This window comes from Ovis aries, chromosome 11 (assembly GCF_016772045.2).
Source record: "Ovis aries strain OAR_USU_Benz2616 breed Rambouillet chromosome 11, ARS-UI_Ramb_v3.0, whole genome shotgun sequence".
NCBI lineage: Eukaryota > Metazoa > Chordata > Mammalia > Artiodactyla > Bovidae > Ovis > Ovis aries.
Window position 1 is genome coordinate 51,803,457 of NC_056064.1, and position 24,444 is coordinate 51,827,900.

The 24,444-nt window shown below is 46.6% G+C and overlaps 2 protein-coding genes across 6 annotated transcripts in view; one reads left to right on the plus strand and one right to left on the minus strand.

Annotated features, from left to right (window-relative positions):
• Positions 1 to 11,752, minus strand: part of CARD14 (caspase recruitment domain family member 14) — a 39,059-nt gene extending 27,307 nt beyond the window's left edge. For 2 of the 4 annotated variants that reach the window (XM_042256789.2, XM_060395804.1), the window contains exon 1: positions 8,530 to 11,752. The gene's annotated coding sequence lies outside the window, so the exon portion shown is untranslated. The other 2 variants (XM_060395803.1, XM_042256788.1) reach the window with 2 other exon arrangements.
• Positions 11,753 to 11,870: 118 nt separating this feature from the next.
• Positions 11,871 to 23,634, plus strand: EIF4A3 (eukaryotic translation initiation factor 4A3). Of its 2 annotated transcripts, XM_015098926.3 has the most exons (12): positions 11,871 to 12,074; positions 14,045 to 14,117; positions 14,740 to 14,806; positions 15,577 to 15,639; positions 16,459 to 16,591; positions 16,795 to 16,875; positions 18,071 to 18,212; positions 19,076 to 19,214; positions 19,821 to 19,936; positions 22,876 to 22,983; positions 23,085 to 23,212; positions 23,394 to 23,634. In XM_015098926.3, the coding sequence occupies exons 1-12, from the start codon at positions 11,906 to 11,908 to the stop codon at positions 23,408 to 23,410; spliced, it is 1,236 nt and encodes a 411-aa protein (XP_014954412.1). In that variant the 5' UTR covers positions 11,871 to 11,905; the 3' UTR covers positions 23,411 to 23,634. The 2 variants fall into 2 exon arrangements, with proteins under 2 accessions (XP_014954412.1, XP_060251789.1); XM_060395806.1 differs by having other exon boundaries at positions 23,085 to 23,634.
• Positions 23,635 to 24,444: the final 810 nt, after the last annotated feature.

Here is a 24,444-nt window from a genome sequence, read left to right on the forward strand (position 1 = left end):
GTTGGGGCTGGGGGCAGGGGGTTGCCTCTCCAGATTGCAACTCAAACTCTGGGAGCTCCAGATACCCAGGTCTCCATGGATGCCCTGTTGACAGGGACTCGCTGGGAAGCCTTCCCAAGGCTGGGTCATAGTGGGTGACACACTCCTGTCCTGGGAGCGCCTTCTGGCTCAACTGCCACTCCTGCCCCTGCATGCCCATAGTATTGTAGGACTCCCAAGGACTGTCTGTCTGTTTACAGAATCCCACTTCCACCAAAGGGAACTCGGAAAATCAGGGCCGGCTCAAGCAACAAGCTGCCTTACCAGGACAGCTGAAGAGAGACCTCTCTGGGACTCTCTAAACCTCAAGCAACTTGCTCCTGACTCCTGGGACCTGTCAACCACCCCAGGGTGTGTGTATAAGTAGATATAATTGAGTAGAAGCCATGCTAGTCCTTGCTTCATGCAGTGAAGCAGCTTAAGACAGGTCCCCAAATGGGAATTTAAAAGGTGGGAGCTTCCTGGTAACTTAGTCTCAATGTAAATAGGGGTTAGTTCTAACAGTAAAGAAAATTTAGCCCAGAGATCCTTAAGGAGAGTTTAAACTCTATAAAATCCTTTTTTAACCCTATAGTAATTCCAGAGGGAGTCTTAAATCATAAGAACCCTAAGCCTCTAAGATGTGGGTCCTCCTATTTCCCCATGTCAATATTCTTCTCATAGCCCAGGGCACAGATTTTTGCCTGCCTGTGAAGTAGGGGAGAAGGAGCAGTGAGCACATACATGTACACACACATACCCACGTACACAGAGGCACATGCAGGACTCCAGAGTAGGGGGAGTAGGTTAGGGAATTGATGACCCGCAAACATGGTGAGTGAGGCAGAAGGTCGCCAAACACAAATGGGGTGCTCCCTTGCACCCCTCAGCTAACATCCCGCACCAAAGCATCATTGTAAATGTCTGGCTTTGCCCTTACCGCCAACAGGAAGCAGTTGGTCTTATTTTATTGTTGTTGCTGTTTAATCACTGAGTTGTGTCCAACTCTTTTATGACCCCATGGACTGTTGCTTGCCAGGTTCCTCTGTCCATGGGATTTCCCAGGTAAGACTACTGGAGTGGATTGCCATTTCCTTCTCCTGGGGATCTTCCTGACCCAAAGATTGAACCTGCATCTCCTGCATTGGCAGGAGGATTCTTTACCATTGAGCAACGAAGGAAGACAAGGTCTTACTTTACACCTGAACTTAGAAACCTTCCTTTTCTTTCATCCTGGGCAATGATGCTGAGATAAGAGTACTAAACAGAACACTTCTTTCATCCAGCATGGCCTGTACTGTCTTAGGTGGTACTTAGCAGCCAGAAGGTGTTTAAGTAATTTAACCAAACAAAATGCGACGAGCTGATTTCTCCTCTTGTCCTCAAACCTGGCACACCTCCATGCCTTGTAAGGAGGAAGCCAGCCCTTCCCATTCCCCCCTGGCCCACAAACAGCTCTTGGACCCCATGCCTGTCCTGCCCACCCTCCCTGGGTATGCTGACCTGCTCTCCTAGAGGTAGACTCTGTACACTTGCCTTCGTCGTCCCCGAGAAGCGATAGCTGACCAGCTACAGTCTCACCTGAGCAGCAGCAGCAGCAGACGAGCAGGTTTGACAGGTGCATCTCTCTGGGCCCTGCCTACAGAAGCAGCACCTCACTCAAGCCTCCACGCATCACTGAAACTCCAATACGTTCCCACAGCAGGGAGGATGGGTATAAAGGGTGTGTTTGCCTTTGCCAGAACCACAGGAACCTTCCGAGAACTGCCTGTGCATCTAGTCAACCCACAGAAGGTGGTGGTTGAGAAGATGATGGAAAATCTTGGGGCAGATGGAATCTTATATATGAATAGTCAGCCCATAATTCTCCAGAAAGATCCTAGGAAGTTTAGGGTAAACTCACATTAGCAATTCTGGGAAGTATCTAAATAGTCCCAATAGATCCATCTAAAATCAACCTGGTTACTTACTACTTAGATTTAAATGAAAGTCTTGGTTCTTCTATGTTAAGATGTATCCAGAATCTGATCACTCTTGCCATTTGTACTGCTGTGATCTGATCGGCACCTACCAGGATGGCTGTAGTGACCTCCTAGCTGCTTTCTCCATGCCCCTCATACTGAGTTCTCAACACAGCCGGCAGAGCCTCCTGTGTTGCTAGAGGATGAGTCAGGTTATATCACTTCCTTTGCTCAAATTTCCAATCCTCAAGTCCTCACCCCGCCCCACATGCTAGGCCCTGATTTCCTGGTGCTTGCTAATCTCATTAGCTTTCACCTGCGCCTTGTATGAGACCTCCTTGCTCGTCTTGGATGGCTCCAGGCACATGTCAGCCCCAGGGCCTCTGCACCTGCTATTCCTTTGGCCTGCAGTGCTCTTTCTTTCACCTCTTTCAGGACTTCACTCAAGGGCCACCTTCCCAGAGAGGGCTTTCCAGCCACTCTGTTTAAAATCATAGACTTCCCACACTACCTCCCCTCCCCATTTCCCTGTTTCATTTTTCTCTATTGGCCTCACTGCTCCCTGACATATTATATATTCTAATTATTTATCTGCTTTTTGCCTGACTCTCTATGACAAGCCTGACCCAGAGGACAATAATTCTTTCCTTTCTTGTTTTCTGCTGTGTCCTCACTCTGCATGATGCTTCATGACTACAGGTTGGGTGAATAAATAAACATCGGGTGCCTGGTTCACACTGATGCAGATGATAGACAAGAAAGAAGGGACAACCATAGTTCCAGGGCCTATATGAGTAAGAAGGATCTTGAGGATCATCCTCCTGATTCGGCAGGTTCCCGAGGTCACACAGCTAACTGATGGAGGGACAGCAACCAGAACCCAAGACTCCTCTTCCGGGCGAGTATGAGAGCTGGGACTGAAGCAGCTCAGGGCAGAGCAGGTAAGAACACAGATCTGACCTCAGACAAGGACACAAGTTCTTGGATCAGAGTCCCAACCCTGCTGCACATCAGCTAACCTCTGGGCCAGGCTATTTAAACCCCTAAGTCTCAACTTTTTTATTTTTCCAGTGGAGAAAAACAGCAGTGGCTCCTGCTCATGGTGGGAAAGCACTTCTCTCCATCCCTGGTGCACAGAAAATTCTAGATAGCTATTAAAAAATGTCAAAATGTTGTCGTTCCAAGTAAAAGAGGCAGCCAGCCGATGGTATTAAGGTGGCTAAAGCCTTCTTGAGAGTCCCTTGGACTGCAAGGAGATCCAACCAGTCCTGGGTATTCTTTGGAAGGAATGATGCTAAAGCTGAAACTCCGTACTTTGGCCACCTCGTGCGAAGAGTTGACTCATTGGAAAAGATTCTGATGCTGGGAGGGATTGGGGACAGGAGGAAAAGGGGACAACAGGGGATGAGATGGCTGGATGGCATCACCGACTCAATGGACGTGAGTTTGAGTGAACTCCGGGAGTTGGTGATGGACAAGGAGGCCTGGCATGCTGCAATTCATGGGGCCGCAGAGTCGGACACGACTGAGCGACTGAACTGAATGAAAGCCTTGTTAAACCTGTTAAAAACAGAAATTCCTCAAGTTACAAGAACAGAGTTGAGGAAGCCCCAGGCCCCCAAGGACTGTGAACTTTCTGAAGGCAAAAACCCTTTCTTAGTCACCACAGAGTCATCAGGATTCGACTGATAGTTATTCTGTTATGACATGAGACCCTAGCTGGGTCCACACTTCTGGGGTCAACCAGGTGGCACTTTGGTGACCTGGTTCAGTGGGAAGAGCATCTCCAGAGGAATTCCAAAGGGCTGGGAGGCACCAGGAAAGCCCCACCTGGTGAGCAGGGCCCAGGGCAGCGATCAAGAAAGGAGCACAGAGTGAGAAACAGATGGACATTGTGAATGTCCTGGTAGCTCTGTGGAGGGCCTCTGGGTGTCACCTTACCCACAGAATGTAGGGAGTTGTGGGGGGTGTTCTGGGTTTGCCTTGGAATGGAGATGCTGGAACCAGGTGCTACAGGAAAGACCCCGTAAGAATAAAGTGCAAGTTCACAGCACAGAGCACCCAAGGACAAGGGTTCAGGTTTAAGATGGGGACTTCCAGCCCGGTACCCACATGGGTAGCAGCCAAATGGATGACAAGGGCATCATAAGTGGGGGGAAGAGATGCCTCCTTGCTCTTCAAGCTAATGCTCAGGAGGATCCCAGGGCTTCTGTGGTTTTGGCTGTACCAGGTCTTACTTGTGGCTCAAGAGATCTTTATGGCTGTGTGTGGGATCCAATTCCCTGACCAGGGATCAAACCCAGGCCCCTGCGTTGGGAGTGTGGAAGCTTAGCCACTGGACCACCAGGGAAGTCCTGACCCCAGGACTTCTACTGAGGCATTCTAAACAGGTTTTCAACAGGTGAGCCGGCCACCTGAGCAGGCATCTAGGGGTGGGCTGGGTGTGGCTCAAAGGCCTCTGCGTGGGAGCATGGACCCCTCACCCCCACCCTGTCCTGCATCAAAGCGTGGGCCAGGGGAAATCAGGAAGCAGCAATTTCCACAGGAAGAGCTGACACTGCTCATTCCCTGCTTCTTTCTCACATGTGAACATGCAACTACCTACCTAACAACTCCCTGGATACCTAGGCATCTCAGATTTAACTCAAGGAAATAAAATCTGTTTTTTTTTTAATCTTAGAGTGGGGTCATGCTAAATTGTGCAGGCTGGAGTGCAATGGCTATTCACAAGCGCAGTCCCACTACTGATCAGTAGGAGAGTTTTGACCTGCTCTGTTTCTGACCTAGGACAACTCACCCCTCCTTAGGCAACCAGGTGGTCCTCTGCTCTCGAGGTCACAATATTGATGCCAAATTTAGTGTGGACACTATATAAGCATAATGTGTTACAGCTCAGAAATCCTGGGCTCAAGCACAGATATATTTTTTTAAAATGTTTGTTAATTGAGATGAAATTCACATAACATAAAACTAACCATTTTAAGGGAGAGGGAGAGGGTGGGATGATTTGGGAGAATAGCATTGAAACATGTATAATATCATATGTGAAACAAATTGCTAGTCCAGGTTCAATGCATGATACAGGATGCTCGGGGCTGGTGCACTGGGATGACCCAGACGGATGGTATTGGGAGGGAAGTGGGACGGGGGTTCAGGATGGGGAACACATGTACACCCGTGGCGGATTCATGTTGATGTATGGCAAAACCAATACAATATTGTAAAATAAATAAATAAGAAAAAAAATAAAGTGAACAGTTTAGTGGCACTTAGTACATTCACAATGCTCTGCAACCATCTCCTCTATTGAGTTCTAAAACATTTCTTCACTCAAAAAAACAAAAAAAAACAAAACAAAACCGCTGTGTCCATTAAGCAGCTCCTCCCTCATTACCCTCATTGCTTTCTGGCTCTGTTCAGTTCAGTCGCTCAGTTGTGTCCAACTATTTGCAACCCCATGAATTGCAGCACGCCAGGCCTCCCTGGCCATCACCAGCTCCTGGAGTTTATTCAAACTCATGTCCATTGAGTCGGTGATGCCATCCAACCATCTCATCCTCTGTCGTCCCCTTCTCCTCCCATCTTCAATCTTTCCCAGCATCAGGGTCTTTTCAAATGAGTCAGTTCTTCGCATCATGTGGCCCAAGTACTGGAGTTTCAGCTTCAGCATCAGTCCTTCCAATTCTCACATCCATACATGACTACTGGAAAAACCATAGCTTTGACTAGACAGACCTTTGTTGGCAAAGTAATGTCTCTGCTTTTTAATATGCTGTCTAGGTTAATATGTAGTTCATGGGGTCACAAAGAGTTGGACATGACTAAGAGACTAGACTGAACTAGGTTGGTCATAACTTTTTTCCCAAGAAGCAAACATCTTTTAATTTCATGGCTGCAGTCACCATCTGCAGTGATTTTGGAGCCCCCCAAAATAAAGTTTGACACTGTTTCCACTGTTTCCGCATTTATTTCCCATGAAGTGATGGGACCGGGTGCCATGATCTTCGTTTTCTGAATGTTGAGCTCTAAGCCAACTTTTTCACTCTCCACTTTCACTTTCATCAAGAGGCTCTTTAGTTCTTCTTTGCTTTCTGCCATAAGGGTGGTGTCATCTTGTCTCTATGGACTTGCCTATCTGGGACACTTCACATCAGTGGAATCATACGCATGTGACCTTGGAGGTCTGGCTTCTTTCACACATCATAATGGCTAAAGTATGTCCCATCATGTGGATGGGCCACGTTGTGTTTATTCATTCATGTTTTGTGGACCCTGGGTTGTTCCCACCTTTTGGCTGCTGTGAGTCCTGTGGCTATGAACACATGGGCATATGTTTGCTTGATCTGTTGGTTTTGCCCATGGCTTCCCCATCTCATGATGGTACCCATCCAGATGCTCATGCCTGAAACCCAGGAGTCAGTCTTCATCCTTTACCCTAACAGGCCCCTCTATCCCATATGTCACTCCCTGTCCAGAATATCACCTGGGCCCTCCTCTCACATCTTCACTGCATCAGCTCCAGCCACCACCACTGCCTCTCCAGTGGGGCTCCGGCTCTCAGCCCTTCTCTGGCTCCTTAATGCCAATCTCTCAACCTCTTGCTGCAGCCAGGCCACCTTTCTGCACTTGACCTTAGCCAAAAGAGTGAGAAGTGATAAGCCAGCTCACCTTCCCGAACTGATTATCAGAATGAGTCCTCTCCCAGCAAAGAATGACCACCCTGAAGAGGCTCCTATGGCAACCATGAAGCGTTTAAACTCTGTTTCATAATCTATTGTTGCTGTTGTTCAGGCAGTAAGTTGTTATCTCACTCTTTGTGACCCCACGGACTGCAGCACACCAAACTTTCTTGTCCTTCGGTCTCTCTCAGAGTTTGCTCAAACTCATGTCCATTGAGTTGGTGATGCTATCTATCCATCTCATTCTCTGCCGCCCCCTTCTCCTACCCTCAATCTTTCCCAGCATCAGGGTCTTTTCAGATGAGTCGGATCTTCAAATCAGGTGGCCAAACATTGGAGCTTCAGTTTCAGCATCAGTCCTCCCAATGAATATTCAGGGTTGATTTCCTTTGGGACTGACTGGTTTGACCTCCTTGTAGTCCAAGGGACTCAAGAGTCTTCTCCAACACCACAGTTTGAAAGCATCAATATTTTGGTGCTCAGCCTTCAGGTGGCACTAGTGGTAAAGAACACGACTGCTAATGCAGGAGACATAAGAGATGTGGGTTCAATCCCTGGGTTGGGAAGCTCCCTTAGAGGAGGGCATGGCAATCCACTCCAGTATTCTTGCCTGGCGAATCCCATGGACAGAGGGGCTTGGTGGGCTACAATCCATAGCACTGTACAGAGTCGGACATGACTGAAGCAACTTAGCATGCAAGCATACAGCCTTCTTTACGGCCCAACTCTCACATCCATACATGACTACTGGAAAGACCATGACTTTGACTGTACAGACCTTTGTCAGCAAAGCGATCTCTCTGATTTTTAATATGCTGCCTAGGTTTGTCATAGCTTTTCTTCCAAGGAGCAAGTGCTTTTTAATCTCATGGCTGCAGACATCATTTGCAGTGATTTCAGAAGCCAACAAAATAAAGTCTGTCAGTTTCCACTTTTCTCCCTTCTATTTGCCATGAAGTGATGGGACCAGATGCCATGATCTTAGTTTTATTTTTTAATGTTGAGTTTTAAGCCAGCTTTTTCACTCTCCTCTCTCACCCTAATCAAGAGGCTCTTTAGAGCCTCTTCAATTTCTGCCATTAGAGTGGTATCATCTGCCTATCTGAGGTGGTTGATATTTCTCCTGGCAATTTCGAATCCAGCTTGTGATTTATCCAGCCCAGCCTTTTGCATGAGGTAATTTGCATACAAGCTAAATAAGCAGGGTGACAGTATATAGCGTTGATGTATTTCTTTCCCAATTTTGAACCAGTCCATTGTTACATGTCCAGTTCTAACTGTTGCTTCTTGACCTGCATACAGGTTTCTCAGGAGGCAGGTAAGGTGGTTTGGTATTCACATCTCTTTAAGAATTTTCCAGAGTTTGTTGTGATCTACACAGTCAAAGGCTTTCAAATAGTCAATGAAGCAGATGTTTTTTTTTAATTCTCTTGCTTTTGCTAGGATTCAATGGATATTGGCAATTTGATCTTCGGTTCCTCTGCTTTTTCTAAACCCAGTTTGTACATCAGTCTATAAGACCTTTTATGATCTGGCTCAGCTCACCCCTTCTGTCACTCTCCCTCTGGCCCACATTCTGGATACTGTAACCAGGCTGTCTTTCTGTCCCTTGATTGTGTCAATCCCCTGTTCACTTGGCAGTCTCCACCCTACCTGTCCCTTGTTCCTGGAACCTGGGCTGTTACTGTGGCCACCTCTCCTCACAATTCACGTGGCACCTTCTTCCAATCACCTGGTAAATCCATCACCCACTAACTCTGCTACTTTGCCTCATTTTATTTGAATCACAGTAATTAAAAAACCTATAACTGTCTTATTGCCCTTCTCTGGAACACAAGCTCTGTGAGAGCAGCACTATCTGTGGTGCTTACCTCTCAATCCAGCCACTGAAACAGTGCCTGCATCAGGAAGGTGAGGCCAAAATGTCAGATGCCAGTCGTGTGGAGTCCCAGGTCTGGCTAGGTGTGGACCAGGTGGTGTTTAGTAGGATGCCCTGCCTGGCTGGGTGGGTTAGAGATACTTGTGCCTACAAAGGAACAGTGTTTGCCATTTCATACCAGGTGATAGGTGCGGTTTCTGGTAGGAAGTTGCTCTTTGGGGACAGTCCCTAGGATCTGGGACATCAACTCCTGCGGTGATGACTCATGGAAACCTAGCCCAGCCCAGGAGCACTGCACCCAAACCTCCACCTATTCCAGACAAGACTGCTGCCTTGATCATCTACACCCTGAGTCCAAGAAGGGTTCAGGGAAGAGGCAGGTCGGCTCCTCGGGTGCAGCTGTTCCTGTCTTGCCCACCACTCCAGCGTGAGCTGGGGGTTTCTGTGTTCCTCCTACCCTCTCGTTCTGGACATCCAGGCACACCACGCTGGAGCCCTGGGGACAAAATAGACACAGGCCAGCCCTCCTTGAGATTAGTCTAATCAGGTGAGATAAACTCCCTCTCCCAAATTTGGAGACTGTGGGAAATGAGACAGAGGGCTGAACCCTAACGTAACAGGCAGGTCCACCTTGGTGACCACTAGCCCTGGGACAAAGGGCATGGTAAGCCATATAAATAGTTTTTCAGGGACTCAGAGTGGGGCAGCTTTTACCCCTTGCTGTGCTGGAGGTTACTTTAACTTAGCAGGCTGGGCCTTAGTTTTCCCAGGAGTAGAACGGTTAAGACAATATATATGACTGTACTCCTTAGTTGAAATCGTGATGGAGGTTTCTGATAAGAACTGGAACATTAATCTGGACATTTAAGCAGTGAAATTATGTACTGACAGCTGAGCTGGGCTGTCAATTCCTGCTTTCAAAGTACAGTTTACTCTTAACAACAGAACTTTAAACTGTGTGGGTAACATCTACAGTGTTTTGGATCATATGACAATATTGATGTAGGTACCGAGAGACTGATAAGTCACCTTGTAAACAATGTAAACTTGGGTTATCAACAATTACAGTACAGTGCTGGTAAATGTATTTTCTCTTATGATTTTCTTAAAAAAAAAAAAAAATTTAGGCTGCACCGAGTCTTCGTTGCAGCACACAGGATCTTTAGTTGCATCATGTGGGATCTATTTCCCTGATCAGGGATCTACCTTGGGCCCCTGCATTGGGAGCACAGAGTCTTAGCCACTGGACCACCAGGGAAGTCCCCTATGATTTTCTTACTAATATTTTCTTTTGTCTAGCTTACTTTATTGTTAAGAATACAGTGTATAATTCATAGAGATACACTATGTGTTAAAGACTATTTATATTATGGGTAAGGCTTCTGGTCAACAGTAGTTAAATTTGCAGTAAGTCAAAGATTATACTCAGATTTTCAAGTATGCAGGGAGTTGCCTCCCCAACCCCCATGTTGCTCAAAGGTCAACTTGGGTGGAAGCTTCGGTCCAGCATAACATGCCTACGCAGAGCAAACATTTTAACAAGCGTGAAGAGCCAGGCTTGTTCCAACACACTATTGCTTAGATTATCCTCACCTTCTGGTAATAAAGCAAAGTGTGTTTCAGGGAATTCCCTGCAGGTCCAGTGGCTAGGACTCTGCGCTTATACTGCATCCTCATCAGGCACATTTAAAAGATCAATTACATGGACATATTCATACCTCAGGGCAAGAGCATCAGGAGAAGTAAGACCCCCTTTACTTGTTTGCTGTCTGTGTGCTGTGCTTAGTCACTCAGTCATGTCCGACTCTTTGCAAACCCATGTACTGTAGCCCGCCAAGTTCCTCTCTGTCCACGGAGATTCTCCAGGCAAGAATACCGGAGTGGGTTGCCATGCCTTCCTCCAGGGTATCTTCCCAACCCAAGGATCGTTTGCTGTCAACATACTGCAAACCTCTGCTTTCTAATGTGCCTGGCTTAGTGGATAAAATGATTACCTAGTTTTCACTAAATTAACATTCACAAGAGGCCAGCAGTTCAAGCAGTTCTGAAAAGAGGCTGTGGGTTAAAGATATGGCTAGTGATTGGAGGGGCTTCCTGGCTGGCTCAGCGATAAAGAATTCGCCTGCCAAACAGGTTCCATCTCTGAGTTGGGAGAAGATCCTCTGGAGAAGGAAATGGCAGCCTATTCCGGTATTCTTGCCTGGAAAAGCTAATGGACAGAGGAATCTGGCTGGCTACAATTCACGGGGTCGCAGAGTCGGACACGACTTAGTGACTAAACCACCACAGTGATGTGAGGCAAGCAAACAATGGTAAAGGACAGAGCTGGCATCTGGGGAAGTTTGTTTCACGAAGTTAAAGACGCTATTCTCTCACGACACAGATGAACCCGCGGCAAGTAGCGACGGTGGTTCAGAAGCCGATTCTAAGCCGGATTCTTAGAGGCACTTAAAGAAGCTTAGCGTAAGATGCCGTAACTGGTAATATTCTACAGGGCAACCGAAAGCCATCACCTCCAGGGCCATCTTTTCTGCAAGGCGGGATTTATTAGCGCCGCTATCAGACACGCGGAATACAGGGACTCAAAGAACAAGGAGACGCAGTCCAAGGTCACGCGACCTTTCCTGGAGGCCGTGGAGCTGGGGACCATCTCAGAAGCCTAACTCTCCTACACTCGACCCCGGGTAGGAGCTTTTCCATTAGCAGGTTAAAAACCGGCCTGGGGGGGGTGGGATTGGGGGGTGGGGTGGTTAAAGTGAGAGCTGACAAGCAGGCAGTTAGATTCCAGATTTTTCAAAAGCAGACGATGTACAGTGGGGCTATCCATCAGAAGGCCGTGATAACGAGTAATAACGCGTGTGCCGGTGCAGGGCTGGGGACGTGCGCCCAAGTTCCCACTCGAAGCAGGGCCACCAGGGGGATTTCGCCCGGAGCACCGGCGTACTGGCGCGGCCTGCAATCCCGTCTGCAGGGGCTACAAGTTTACAGTCCCGCCCAGAGAATCCGGGAAACGCGAGGCGGGAGGGAAACCAATTCAGCCCGAGAACCCACCCAACAGGGCCCCACGCGGTAAGCTCCTCGGCGCCCCGCTGCCTCCGCACCGATTAATCTTAGGAGTGAGTAGAGTTCTGCCCTGCGAGATCCCACGCAAACCCCTCCCGAGCGAGAGCCACAGCACCGTCGGTCTCTCTGCGGCCAGCCTCCGTTCCCCTTTCACGTGACCAGGAACGCCCCGCCCCTTCCGGGGAGTGGCCCCGACGCACGCTCGTACGCATGCGTGATGGCGTCACTTCCTGGCGGCGGCGGCGCGGGGCCTTGCTTCCGATTTCCGCTGCGGCGCGCGCTCGGCTCTCAGCCGGTTCGGTATCATGGCGGCTACGGCCACGATGGCGACCTCGGGTTCGGCGCGGAAGCGGCTGCTCAAAGAAGAAGACATGACCAAAGTGGAATTCGAGACTAGCGAGGAGGTGGACGTGACCCCCACGTTCGACACCATGGGCCTGCGGGAGGACTTGCTGCGCGGCATCTATGCCTACGGTAGGTGGGCTCGGGGCGCGGGCTGGGGGCGCCCACGGAGAGAGCAGGGGCCCGGCGGGGGGTGGGGCCCGAGACTGGGAGTCCTGCGCCCCTGGGGGCTGGCGGTCGGAGGTGAGGCCTAGCCCGGGGGCCCTACCCGCGTTTGTGTCGGCTGTTCAAGTGTTCTCTCGGCATGGCGCCGTGCTGGGTCCCGCGAGGGCTGCAGGGTCCTCTGTGCACTCCCAGGTCATTCATTCAGTGGATGACTGTCTTGTAACTAACAGGTGCTAGAACGTGCGCGGCTCTAGGCACTGAGGGCTTAGCAGTGAACCAGACAGGCCTAGGGTGCTTAAGTTGCATTTGGGAGAAAGTGGTAATGACTACGAAGAAAATAAAGCGGGTTAACTGAATCAAGCATGACTGGAGGAGGAGAGAGTTAATAGGGCAGTTAGATTTGGGACCTCCCAGGCTGGCGTCTGACCTGAGATCTGGGACAAAGCCCGTTATGAGTAGATGATGGTAGAACCGAGCAGAGAGAAGCTGGTCCCAGGGCCCTGCAGCCTGAAGCCTTGTGTATTCCAAGAAGAAAAAGAATTCCCCCTGTCCTGGGAACCTAGGGGCAAGATTGGGGCGTGGGAGGGGCACAGCCAACAAAGCGTGGTGCCAGATGATGAAGAATTTGAATTTTATTTTTAAGTCCAGTGGGGCCTTTGGAGGGTTCTAAACAGGGAAGTGGTGGGATCAGACAGAGGTGGTCCTGGGTGTCTGAAAACGGGGGGAGGCGAGGCAGGAGAGGAATCAGGGAATGTTAAGAGGCTTTTGTTCCAGTCCAGGGAAGCGATGTATTGTGTTGGAAATGGAGTGCTGACAGGAAATGGAGTGCTGATTATGGGTTGAATGTGAGGCTCAGAGGAAAGTCCTGGGTGTGTGAATAACTGGGTAGGTGATGATTCCCTCTCTTCTGGTGGGGGGCACTGGAGGGAACTCTTTTCTGGATGAGTGGAGCTTGAGGGACCTGTGAACTATCCTGTGGGACATGTAAGGGAGGCAGCTGGAGAGCCTGAGAAGAGGTGGGGTTGGAGATGCAGATAGGAGTGATCAGCACTTGTGCTTAATGCCTGGGACTGGGACAGACATCTTTTCTATCCCGCAGTCTCTGACACGGTGACAGTTCAGCACAGAGAAGGTGCTGAGGGAATGGGAGTTGAAGAGCTGTAGCAGCCAGGCCTGGTAGTGTGGCTGACAGCCCTGTCTGCCTCTGGGCACCCAAGATATCGCTGCCCTAAAAACCCTGTATGTAGTTTCCCAAACCGTGTGCTGCATCATACGAGGGATTTAATTCATCTGTTATATTTGCTTTTGTGTTAGATAGGAAAGTGTATAATATTTTAGAAAACTACCAGAAGTTGAGGTATGCTGTTTATTTTCTTGCACAGTAGAGGGGTGGTGGTGTAGTTCATGTAGCTGCATCAAGCAGGAATGTGATCCAAGCAGTAGGTGAAATGGAGTTCTAGGTGATACGAACAGCTTGCAGACTTACTACTGGTTGGGAGTGGTGGCTACAGTACTGATTGGTTTATCTTCCTTTTTTACCTTAAAAAGTAATGTCACAGAACCCCCAGCAGTGCAGGTTATTATAATGTAAGCCAAACAATACACAAGTAATTGGAGTAAAGTATGAGCCTCCGTGACCCGGATTCTCCAGGAGTAACCACAGACATTCTTTTTTTAACCTCAGGTCTCTCTGTTTTGCAACAATGTTCCTTAGAGATTGTTTCTGTATAAATAAGATTGTGTGTTGGTATGAAAATCTCCTTCAGCCTGGTACTTCATTCAGCAGCAGTTTCTTCTGAGCTTCCTATATTGGACATTGGGTTACGAGTGGGTGGGGAATTTTAAAAAAATACCATCTTCCCTACAAGGAGCTCCAGTTACGGTTTTAAGTATGCTGTCCTAGTGGCTAGAGCTCATTTTTTTGTTTTAATTTACAGGTTTTGAAAAACCATCAGCAATCCAGCAGCGAGCTATTAAGCAGATAATTAAAGGAAGAGATGTCATTGCACAGTAAGTCTGCACACGCAATAGGATTCAGGTGCTAGTCAGCCCAGGAATTTGTGGTTCAGTGCTTCTCCATTCAAACGCCTCTACCAGCTCTTGACTGGACTTCAGCTATGGGCTGTTTTTATTTTTGTGTCCTCCACTCTAGAAAGCATTCTTTTTTTTCTTTAAGCCAGATTTACTTACCTATTGTTTGGTGTATGGAACTATACATTAATATTCTTTTAATAGCTTTATTTCTGATGTGCCTTATTTTTAAAGACTCATTTACAAAAAAAAAAAAAGTCTGAAATTGTAGAAAAGAATTATATAAAAGGTAATCCTATTGTGCTGCCTGGAACACCCTTCTACAGATTCTGCAGTTCTGTAACCCGCTGATGCAAAGGCCACTTTTACTGTCCTTATCACCTGTGATTTAAAGGTTGTGCCTAAGTCCTACCCCCTTGTAGTTAAGATGTTGGTTAGGGCATTGGGGTCAGTGAAGGGGGGACTCTCCTTGGAAGAAGCTGCCTAAATGCTTCTGCAGCCCACTGCCTCGGAGCACTGCTGCAGCAGGGGTTACCTGAATGGGAGCAGTGGCATGTAGCCCAGCATTCTACATCCCATTTATCTGTGTTTTCTTTACTAGATCCCAGTCTGGTACAGGCAAAACAGCCACCTTCAGTATTTCTGTCCTCCAGTGTTTGGATATTCAGGTAATCTTAAACTTTAATCCTTGGAAATATTTCCTTTACCTTCTGTAACTGCAGTGTTCAAGAAGTACAGTTCTTAAATATATCTAGTACTGAATAAACATTTTTTAAGAGAATCTTAATTGTACACTAGTATCTGAGCTAATATCCTGTCAGAAATTCCTTTTTATTTAAACAGTTTTAAAAAATTTTATTGAAATGCAGTTGATTTGCAGTGCTACATTAGTTTCAGATGTACAGCAAAGTGCTTTAGATGTGTGTGTGGATATATATACACATACATATATACTTTTAAAGATTCTTTTCCAGTATAAGTTATCTATTTTATGTATATAGTAGTGTGTATATTTTATTTCCAAACTCCTAATTTATTCCGCTTCCCACCCTTTCCCATATTGTTTTCTGTGTAAATTGGGAGGTTTTTTTAACTAGTGGAAATCGTTGTCTGCAAACAAGAATCCTGAATAATATACCTCATTATTGCTGGTTATCTGGTTTAAGTAATATTCAGACTTGCTTCCCTGAAATCAGATGTGTGGTTAACATGAGGTGATACTCAGAATAGATCTGAGTCTGAATATGTGTGGTCTACCTGGAGAAGGGAATGGCACCCCACTACAGTATTTTTGCCTGGAGAATTCCATGGACAGAGGAACCTGGTGCGCTACAGTCCATGGGGATGCAAAGAGTTGGACACAACTGAGCAACTAACACACACACACCTCTCGAAAATACTGAGGTTCTCTATTTTCTGACAAAAATTATTTTCCTAGGTTCGTGAAACCCAAGCTTTGATCTTGGCTCCAACAAGGGAGTTAGCTGTACAGATCCAGAAGGTGAGTTGGTTAAAGATGGCAATGTCGTATTTGCAAATACACTTGGTCCTTGAATACATGAGTTTGAACTGCGTGAATCCCATTTATATGCAGGTTTTTAAAAATGAATACGTACTACAGTACTGCCTGATCTGAACTTAGGTGGCTTCAAGGATAGGGAGGGCTGACTGAAGTCTGGGTGGATTTCTGACTAAGCTTGGGTTTGGGGGTGTCTGGAGTCAGTATATAGGTGTCATCCCTAACCATCCTTTGCCGTTCACACTGGTCAAGCCAACTGATTGACTTAATTGAATCTGTTTTTTCTCTTCTATTGGATTTTTTCCCCCTGATTCCTCATGTTTTGCCATAAATCACTGGTTTGTATGAAGTCATCTTTAGTTCTGCTTGTATGATTCCCCTTAGTTTTTTGCAATCTCACAATTATAATTTTTTTCAAAAAAAGTCCATCTTAATAAAAATACTTGTAACTATTCTGTTTTTATAGTGTAAACACTGTGGAAATGGAAATGTGTTTGTTAAGATGTTAATATTGTCTCTGGGTGGTAGGATTGAATTTTGCATGTTTTCTTATTTTTCTATAGTTTCTAATACATATTGCTTTTATAATAAGAAAATAGTAACACTAACTTCATTCTGGTGCAGAAAAGAGTGGAAGGAGGAGACTTAGGCTGTCTGTAGTTTTATGATAGAAGTAATAGCATACTGATGGTCATTTTAAATTAGAATAGAAGCAGTCTTCATTTGGGGAGAACTCAGATATTTCTGACTTTAGAGTGGTCTTTGGGCAGACCTTGGACATGAACCTGTGTTTTAATTCAGGGCCTGCTTGCTTTGGGTGACTACATGAATGTCCAGTGCCATGCCTGCATCGGGGGCACCAATGTGGGGGAGGACATCAGGAAATTGGACTACGGACAGCACGTTGTCGCCGGCACACCTGGGCGTGTCTTTGGTGATTAATTGCTTTCGTCTGTAAAAAGTGCTTCAGTGATAGAGGACTATTTTCATTTTGATACACTATCTGATAACTTTTTGCATTTGAGTAACTTTTAAGAAGTGGAGGGAAGGTCCCTGAAATGCGATGAAAACCGGTTGAAATGGCTGGCTCTTTACTTAAAACCTGACCTCTACTTATTTGGAAATCTAATTTTATAGATATGATTCGTCGCAGGAGTTTGAGGACACGTGCTATCAAGATGTTGGTTTTGGATGAGGCTGATGAAATGTTGAATAAAGGTATGAATAACAAGAGTTTTCTAGAACTGGGAAGTATTTCATGTATTTCTACTAAAATACATGCGGACAAATAAGTGAGGACCCCTTCGTGACAGCAATTGGGCTCTTAATACAGTGACTGGGAAGTGTGTAATGACAGCTGTCACCTTGGTTCAGTAGCAGCTGTGACCAGTACCTCAGAGTCTTCATGCCTCTGTTCCCTGCACACCCCCGTCCGCAGTCTTACTTCCACATCAGGGGGCCGGGTGGGTCATCTCTAGATACTCTGGTCTCCCGGTGTAAAGGGAATAGTTTCCTTCTCAGGAGTCACCAGTAACTCATGGGGTTCTTCCCAGGTGTTTTTCTGGTCCCTGGTCCTTGAGCAGTTGTCTTAGAACCTAGAGGCTAATGGTGTCCCTCGGAGCTGCCCTCCACCCCACGTCTGTCTGGGGCCCCTTACCTGGAGGTCCTGCTCGTCAGCTAAGTTAAAGGTACAGTTAGTACAAAGTGAGGTCTCTAGACCAGCAACATCTATGTCAGCTGGGAATGCACTGGAAATACAGCATCTGGACCCCTGATCTCAGCAGTCAGGGCCTGCCCCCTTCTCATGTGCTATCTTATAACCCCGTCCTGCAGAGGTGGTGGTGTGGTGACCTGAGGGCGAGGTCCTGCTTGCCAGCAGATTTTATTCATCCGGTACCCTGTGAAATAATGTAAACTAGTTGCATTATTTAATAGGGAGGTTTTTAAGTCAAGATATCACTGACGTCTAACATTTTCAGGTGTATAGCATGACTCTGTCTGTGGGAGATTGGTTTTGAATGGGGGGTTTTTTAATTGAAGATTTTTTGGTGAAAATCAGATCTCTGGATTTGCTTAAAATATGGCAGGTTTGGCCACCATGGGTGTACATCCTCAGGGCACCAACAGCTGGAACTGAGGTATGACCACCTGGCAGAGGCCCAGGGTTATGGGCTCAGGTTTCTGTTGTTTTTAACTGTTGGCATCCAGGACTGTTGGGTGGGATCATGGTCACCAGAGCTCACCAGGGAGAGAAGAGGGGATGTGAAAATTTGGTCCAGCTCTATAAGAAGATTCCTTGTGAAATCTCATACATTAAAACCACAATCTACATCTAATTAAATGAACGTTGATGTGCGACTTGTGTCAGAGTGTACAGCCTTAAAGTTCCTGTGTGTCTCATTCCTCATCCCAGGTTTCAAAGAACAGATCTACGACGTATACAGGTACTTGCCCCCAGCCACACAGGTGGTGCTCATCAGTGCCACACTGCCCCATGAGATCCTCGAGATGACCAACAAGTTCATGACCGACCCCATCCGCATCTTGGTAAAACGGTGAGGATGCCCTCTTTCTCAAGAGAGACTAAAACATAGCGTCGTTGTATCAGGTTTTCAGTTCAGTTCTGTTGCTGAGTCGTGTCCGACTCTTGGCGACCCCATGGACTGCAGCACACCAGGCTTCCCTGTCCATCACCAACTCCTGGACCTTGCTCAGACTCATGTCCATCGAGTCGGTGATGCCATCCAACCATCTCATCTTCTGTTGTCCCCTTCTGCCTTCAGTCTTTCCCAGCATCAGGGTCTTTTGCAGTGAGTCAGTTCTTTGCCTCAGGTGGCCAAAGTTTTAGAACTTTAGCGTCAGTCTTTCCAATGAATATTCAGAACTGATTTCCTTTAGGATTAACTGGTTTGATCTCCTTGCAGTCCAAGGGACTCTCGAGTCTTCACCACCACAGTTCAAAAGGGTCAATTCTTTGGCTCTCAGCTTTCTTTATGGTCCAACTCTCACATCCATACAGAACATGAAAATTCTTTTGACTTTTCTCTTTTGAAAAGCAAGCTTTTATATATTCTCCTTTGATTCAGTAATTTCAGGTATAAAAATTTGCTGATAGTATTTATTTATCAGTGAGATTATTTGTTGCTGGCAGTAAAATGTGTATTCTGTTAAACAGCCAAACATTTTGTTTAGAACCATATACAAGGTGTGGTTAAAGGTTCAGCCTAACCTCGAGCTTGGGCTCATTCAGTGGAAGTGGTGACTCCTGGGAGGATGTGGCAGGTGGGAGGGGTGGGGATCTAATGACCAGACTCCTGTGCTGCTAGGGTTCAGGTTGGCACCTGGAATGGCACCTGGGCTGTGTGTGCCCTCGTTTGGGTTGGAGGGATGAGTTGATAAAATTGTCTTTGTCCTCCAGTGATGAACTGACTCTCGAAGGCATCAAGCAGTTTTTTGTGGCTGTGGAACGGGAAGAGTGGAAGTTTGACACCCTGTGTGACCTCTACGACACGCTGACCATCACACAGGCTGTCATCTTCTGTAACACCAAGAGGAAGGTGCGTGGTTGTCCTGGCTCTTTAGTGTCCTTGTGACAAAACAAAAAATGAAAATCATAGAGCTTACACTTTTCCTGTTGAAGGCCAAAAGTACATGTTTTAGGCTCTGGGTACACGGTCTCTGCAGCACACACTTGGCTTTGCCCTTTAGATCAAAGTTGCCATATGTGATGGGTGGACAAGTGAGTATGTCCAGGGAACATGTGTACTGGGTGTTGGTCTGGTCCCGTGATTGTAGGCTCGGGATCACTGGTTTGGATGGCACCGGAGCCTGCGTTCTGTGAGCTCCCGTGTGATGCTGATGTGTGGGTAGAGCTGAGAACCCTGGCAACTTTCCTTGGAAAAGGAGGATTTGAACTACATTCCAAAAAAGATTGGAATTAAAATTTCTAATGAGAACATTGACACACATATATATGAATTTTTTTAAAGAGAATTTTTGCCCCAATATTTGCTGGATAAATCCAGTGAAGATCAGTGTGAGTTTTAAGAACATTTGTTTTATGAGTATTTGTATTGGTCCTGCAGGTAATTGACATGACATCCTGAATCCAGTCTCTGGTTTGGTTTGTGAGCTTATGGCAGCCCCTGTCTACTCATCTATAGGTTGACTGGCTGACGGAGAAGATGAGGGAAGCTAACTTTACAGTGTCGTCCATGCACGGGGACATGCCCCAGAAGGAGCGAGAGTCCATCATGAAGGAGTTCCGGTCAGGTGCCAGGTGGGTTGGGTGCGCCCTCTGCTCCTGCACTGGGGCCACGGGCCAGCATTTACGGGGTGTTACCTGAGCTCCGGGAGGTCGCTGACATGCTTGGTGAGCAGGGCAGCCACTGTGATGTGATAGACTAGGCTGAGGTGAGAACTAACCTTAACTAGAGGATCAGTTGTCTTATTTAGAAGCATATTTTTCTTGTTTCCAAAGAAGACGGGGATTTTCTGTTTATCCTTTTGTATTGGTTTTAGCTTAATCCCACCGCAGCTGGCGAACCTGGTTTGTATGATTTCTTCCCCTCGGTGTGCATTCAGAGTCGCCTTGTGGCCCAGCATGGGATTGTTTTGAGGCCATTCTTTGTGCTTGGACAGGAGGGGCTCTGCGCTGTGCAGGCGCCCTGTGTTCTGGCTGTGCCTGTTGGCTTTCAGTTGGTTAATTGTGTTTCTCAGACTTGCATCCTTATCCCTCTCCCCTTGACTATGTTTCATCTGTGTTGAGAGGGCTGGTCTTTCTCTTGGGGGTTCTACTTGTGTGTCCAAGTTCAGAATTACTAGATGTCTGGAGGATTTAGCCGCTACCTTGGAAGTAGCTGCCCCGCTTTACTCGGGCTTCTGTCCTGAACCCTGCTCGTCTGCGCCAGCCTCCTTAGTGTACCTTTCTTCCTTCACATCTGGTTTCCAGACTTAAGCTTTAGATGGATTTCGTGCAACCAGCATAGTGTTGGGTTTTGTTTTTCCTCTCCTTAAAAAATAAAAGTTAATTGGTTTATTTGACTGCGCCAGGTCTTAGTTGCAGCTTGTGGAATCTTTAGTTGCGGCTTGTGTGTTCTTGTTCCCCGACCAGGGATTGAACCCAGGCCCCCTGAATTGGGAGCTAAGAGTCTTAGCCCGTGGACCACCAGGGAAGTCCCTGTTTTTCCTTTTCTTTTAATCTGATGATGATTGCTCTTTTAATTGGAATATTTAGCCCAGTTTTGTTGTTTGTTGTTCAGTTACTCAGTTGTGTTGAACTCTTTGTGACCCCATGGACTGCAGAATGCCAGGCTTCCCTGTCCTTCACTATCTCCTGGAGTTTGCTCAAACTCATGTCCATTGAGTTGGTGATGGTATCCAATCATCTCATTCTCTGCCTCCTTCTCCTCTTGCCTTCAGTCTTTCCCAGCATCAGGGTCTTTTCTAATGAGTCAACTCTTCACATCAGGTTGCCAAAATATTGGAGCTTCAGTTTCAGCATCAGCCCTTCCAGTGAATATTCAGAATTGATTTCCTTTAGGACTGACTGGTTTGATCTCCTTGCTATCCGAAGGACTTCTAGCACCACAATTTGAAAGCATCAGTTCTCTGGTGCTCTTATATTTGGTTTTAAATTTTATAAGATAAAATTGTCTAAGTGTATTTTACTTGTCATTTCTTTAGTTTGGATTTTATTCTTGTTATTCCTTTCTTCACTTTTTATTTTGGAAAATGTTTATATTTTATTTCTTTGTGTTATTTAGCTGCTGATGATGCTTAATAGTTATCAGCAACTATGGTTGATGGTACTTTTATACCCTCCCCTAAGGGTATAGAGAACTTGAAACCCTTGACTTCAGTGACCCTCCAGGCTTCTGTCGCTGTCTTCATGGGTTTTAATTTACATGTATTTCAACCCCCAGAAGACGTTTTTGCTTCATGTGACGAAACGGGTCTGATTCATATCATAAATGCTTTGTGCTGACCACCCGCATTATTCGTCTCTTTCCATTATCTCTGAGCATCTTCCGTCAGGGCTGCATTTCCTTCTGCCTGAAGGATGTCTCTGTATTTCGTTTGTATCAGCTGGTCTCTGAAAATGTCTGCTTCATCTTAAAACATCTGATGTTGAAGGAGGCAGTCCAGCAGGATTGGTCCCAGGAGCCCCGTGGACATCAAGCTCTGGGCGCTCACATCCCTTCCGTGAAGTGGCCTGGTGCAGTTGGCCTTCCGTGTTTGGTGTTTCTTGGTTGCCGTGGTTCCTGTCAAGACGCCACTCCTATGAAAACTGTCTTTTCTGCAGGCTGCTCCTAGGTCTGTTTCGTTTGTCTTTGTTTCGGTGGTTTTCACCCTCCTGGACCCATGCGTGAGTCGGTCTTTCCCCTCCTGTTTGGAGTTCACATGGCTCTCGGCCTCACCCCGCAGGTGGCGCTCTGGCTGCACTCTTTGCTCTCCCTCTGGGCTCCAGTTCTGTGTGATTGTCTGGTAGCAGCAACACCTCTCCTGCTCTTTTGAACTTTTTTTCCTGTTCTATTGTCCCTTCAAACTTTGAATGTTTCTATACCAGTGATATCCAGTAGGAGTGTAAATCACGTAAACATATGTTATTTAATCCTGATATCATTTCAACATATAATCAGCATTAAAAATATTAATGAGGTTTTCTGCCCTTTTTTTTTTTGGTACTAAGTATCCAAATATAGCGTGAATTTTACAACTTCAGGCAATCTCATTTCAGACCAGCCACTCTGGTGTTTTGTGAGCTGGTGGCCTCAGCATTGGATAGCATGGGTCTGTGGTGTGACAGATTCTGTCTTTTGAGGAGGACAGAGTGGTGTGAGTTGCACTTCTAATTAGAAGACACTGTGTTGTGCACCAAAATCAGTGAGGCCGGTGTACTTGATTTTTCGCTCGACAGAAGTAAAATGTCCTTCCCAAGTAGTGGTTGCTCTAAACAAATTAAATGTAATAGAGTAAAAGATAGCCTGTATATATGTGTGTATATATATACACACACATATATATGTATTTTTTTATTTTAATGAGGTAAACACATGACTTAACTAAGTAAACCAAACACGCCTTCTGAATGGGGCTTTCTGGTGCTGTCCTGCATGCTTTAGCCTGCAGAGGGACCAGTATGAGGAGCCCTAGTGTGCTCATAGCTGGTTTGACCCTTTTATGCTAGGCGATCGTCTCATTCCTTTCTTTCTGCAGCCGAGTGCTCATTTCTACAGACGTCTGGGCCCGGGGGCTGGACGTGCCCCAGGTGTCCCTCATCATTAACTATGACCTGCCCAACAACAGAGAGCTGTACATACACAGGTAAGCCATGCAAGCTTTTCCTTGGTTTCATTCTTGTAGGTGGATATAATGAAACCTTCTTTGCTATGTTTACTAAAGTGATTTTGCTTTGTTCTTAAAAGAATTGGGCGATCAGGTCGATATGGCCGAAAGGGTGTGGCCATTAATTTTGTAAAGAACGATGATATTCGCATCCTCAGAGACATCGAGCAGTACTACTCCACTCAGATTGATGAGATGCCCATGAACGGTGAGACCCTAAGTCTGTCTGTGATTGTTGTAGGAAGAACTTCCCGGTTCCTAGTTTGGGGCACTTGAGGTTTTCCCATTTTGCTTTGTTTCTGTGAAGTCTTTCGTGAGCTTTTAGTTAACTTTATAAATTTTCATTTTGTTTGTATTATTTCTTATTGTTTATCTTTCTTCACTTTCAGTTGCTGATCTGATCTGAAAAATATGCTCACTGGAGCCTCTTCATCTATTTTGTATCAGTTTGGAAATATTTAGAGGCGGTTTCTATTTAATGGGGTTTGTGCGAACTCTATTCTCAAACCACCTCCCTCCCCACCACCTCACCCCAGAATGAACTCTGGAGATGGGGCTACCTTTTCTTATCCACGTGTAAATAATGCATTGCCTTCTTTTTCATTAAACATTTAAAACTTTTCCCATAAATTCTGATTTGTATTTCTTAAGGTGGACCCAGCTTTTACTGTCTGTATGATCTCCTTTTACTCTGAATTTTGACCTTTAAGATGGTAAAATAGAAATGGTAAGCTGCCTGGCCTCTCCACGCTTCCCCAGATTAGAACCCGATCCCCTTTCTTTAAGGATGGCAGGTGGGGGAGTCAGACCGTCACTACTTTTCTTTGGGTTGGCCTGGGTCTGTGTGCCTGGGTGCAGAGGACAAGATAGGATCCCTGGGCGGATAACTGTAAGGAACCGTTCACAGCCAGGCTTCTCTGGGTTAATGAGCCCACCTATCTTGGCTGAGGAGGGGCCGACAGGAAACAAGCCTCAAGGGAAGACACCTGAGAAACTCAGCCTAAATCAGATGTTGTCGAGTAAAGAAACAAATGCAGACGTCCACAGAAGTGTACCCTTGGAGATGATTCAAGAGTGGTATGTGATTTCCAACGGTTTCATAACCATTAGCCCTGAGTGTTGGTGAAGAAAGCGTGCTGTTCATGTGAGTAGGTACAGACTTTCTGGAAGGCAGCCGGGCTCTTGGGCAGTAGGAGCCGTTGGAATGATACTCCCCTTTGAGGGAGTCATTGCCATCGGCAGTGGTCTGGAGTGCAGGCTGCACAGGTGTGCTCACCAGTGTCCCCGGCACCAGGGAAAGAGGCCTGAAAGGGCTGTGCAGCACCAGGGGTTGGGGGGGGAAGTGACGTCCTGTCTGCACAGATGCACACGGGCGGGTGTCTGGGACCGCTAGTGTCACAGGCCGAGTGGGTTCAGCTGCTCTCCATGGTGGCTAAGTGT

Coding starts and splice junctions, on each gene's coding strand:
- EIF4A3 (XM_060395806.1), top strand. CDS start 11,906: ATGGCGGCTACGGCCACGATGGCGACCTCGGGTTCGGCGCGGAAGCGG. Junction 14,118..14,739: donor GGAAGAGATGTCATTGCACA/GTAAGTCTGCAC, acceptor TTTCTTTACTAG/ATCCCAGTCTGGTACAGGCA. Junction 18,213..19,075: donor ATCCGCATCTTGGTAAAACG/GTGAGGATGCCC, acceptor TTTGTCCTCCAG/TGATGAACTGACTCTCGAAG.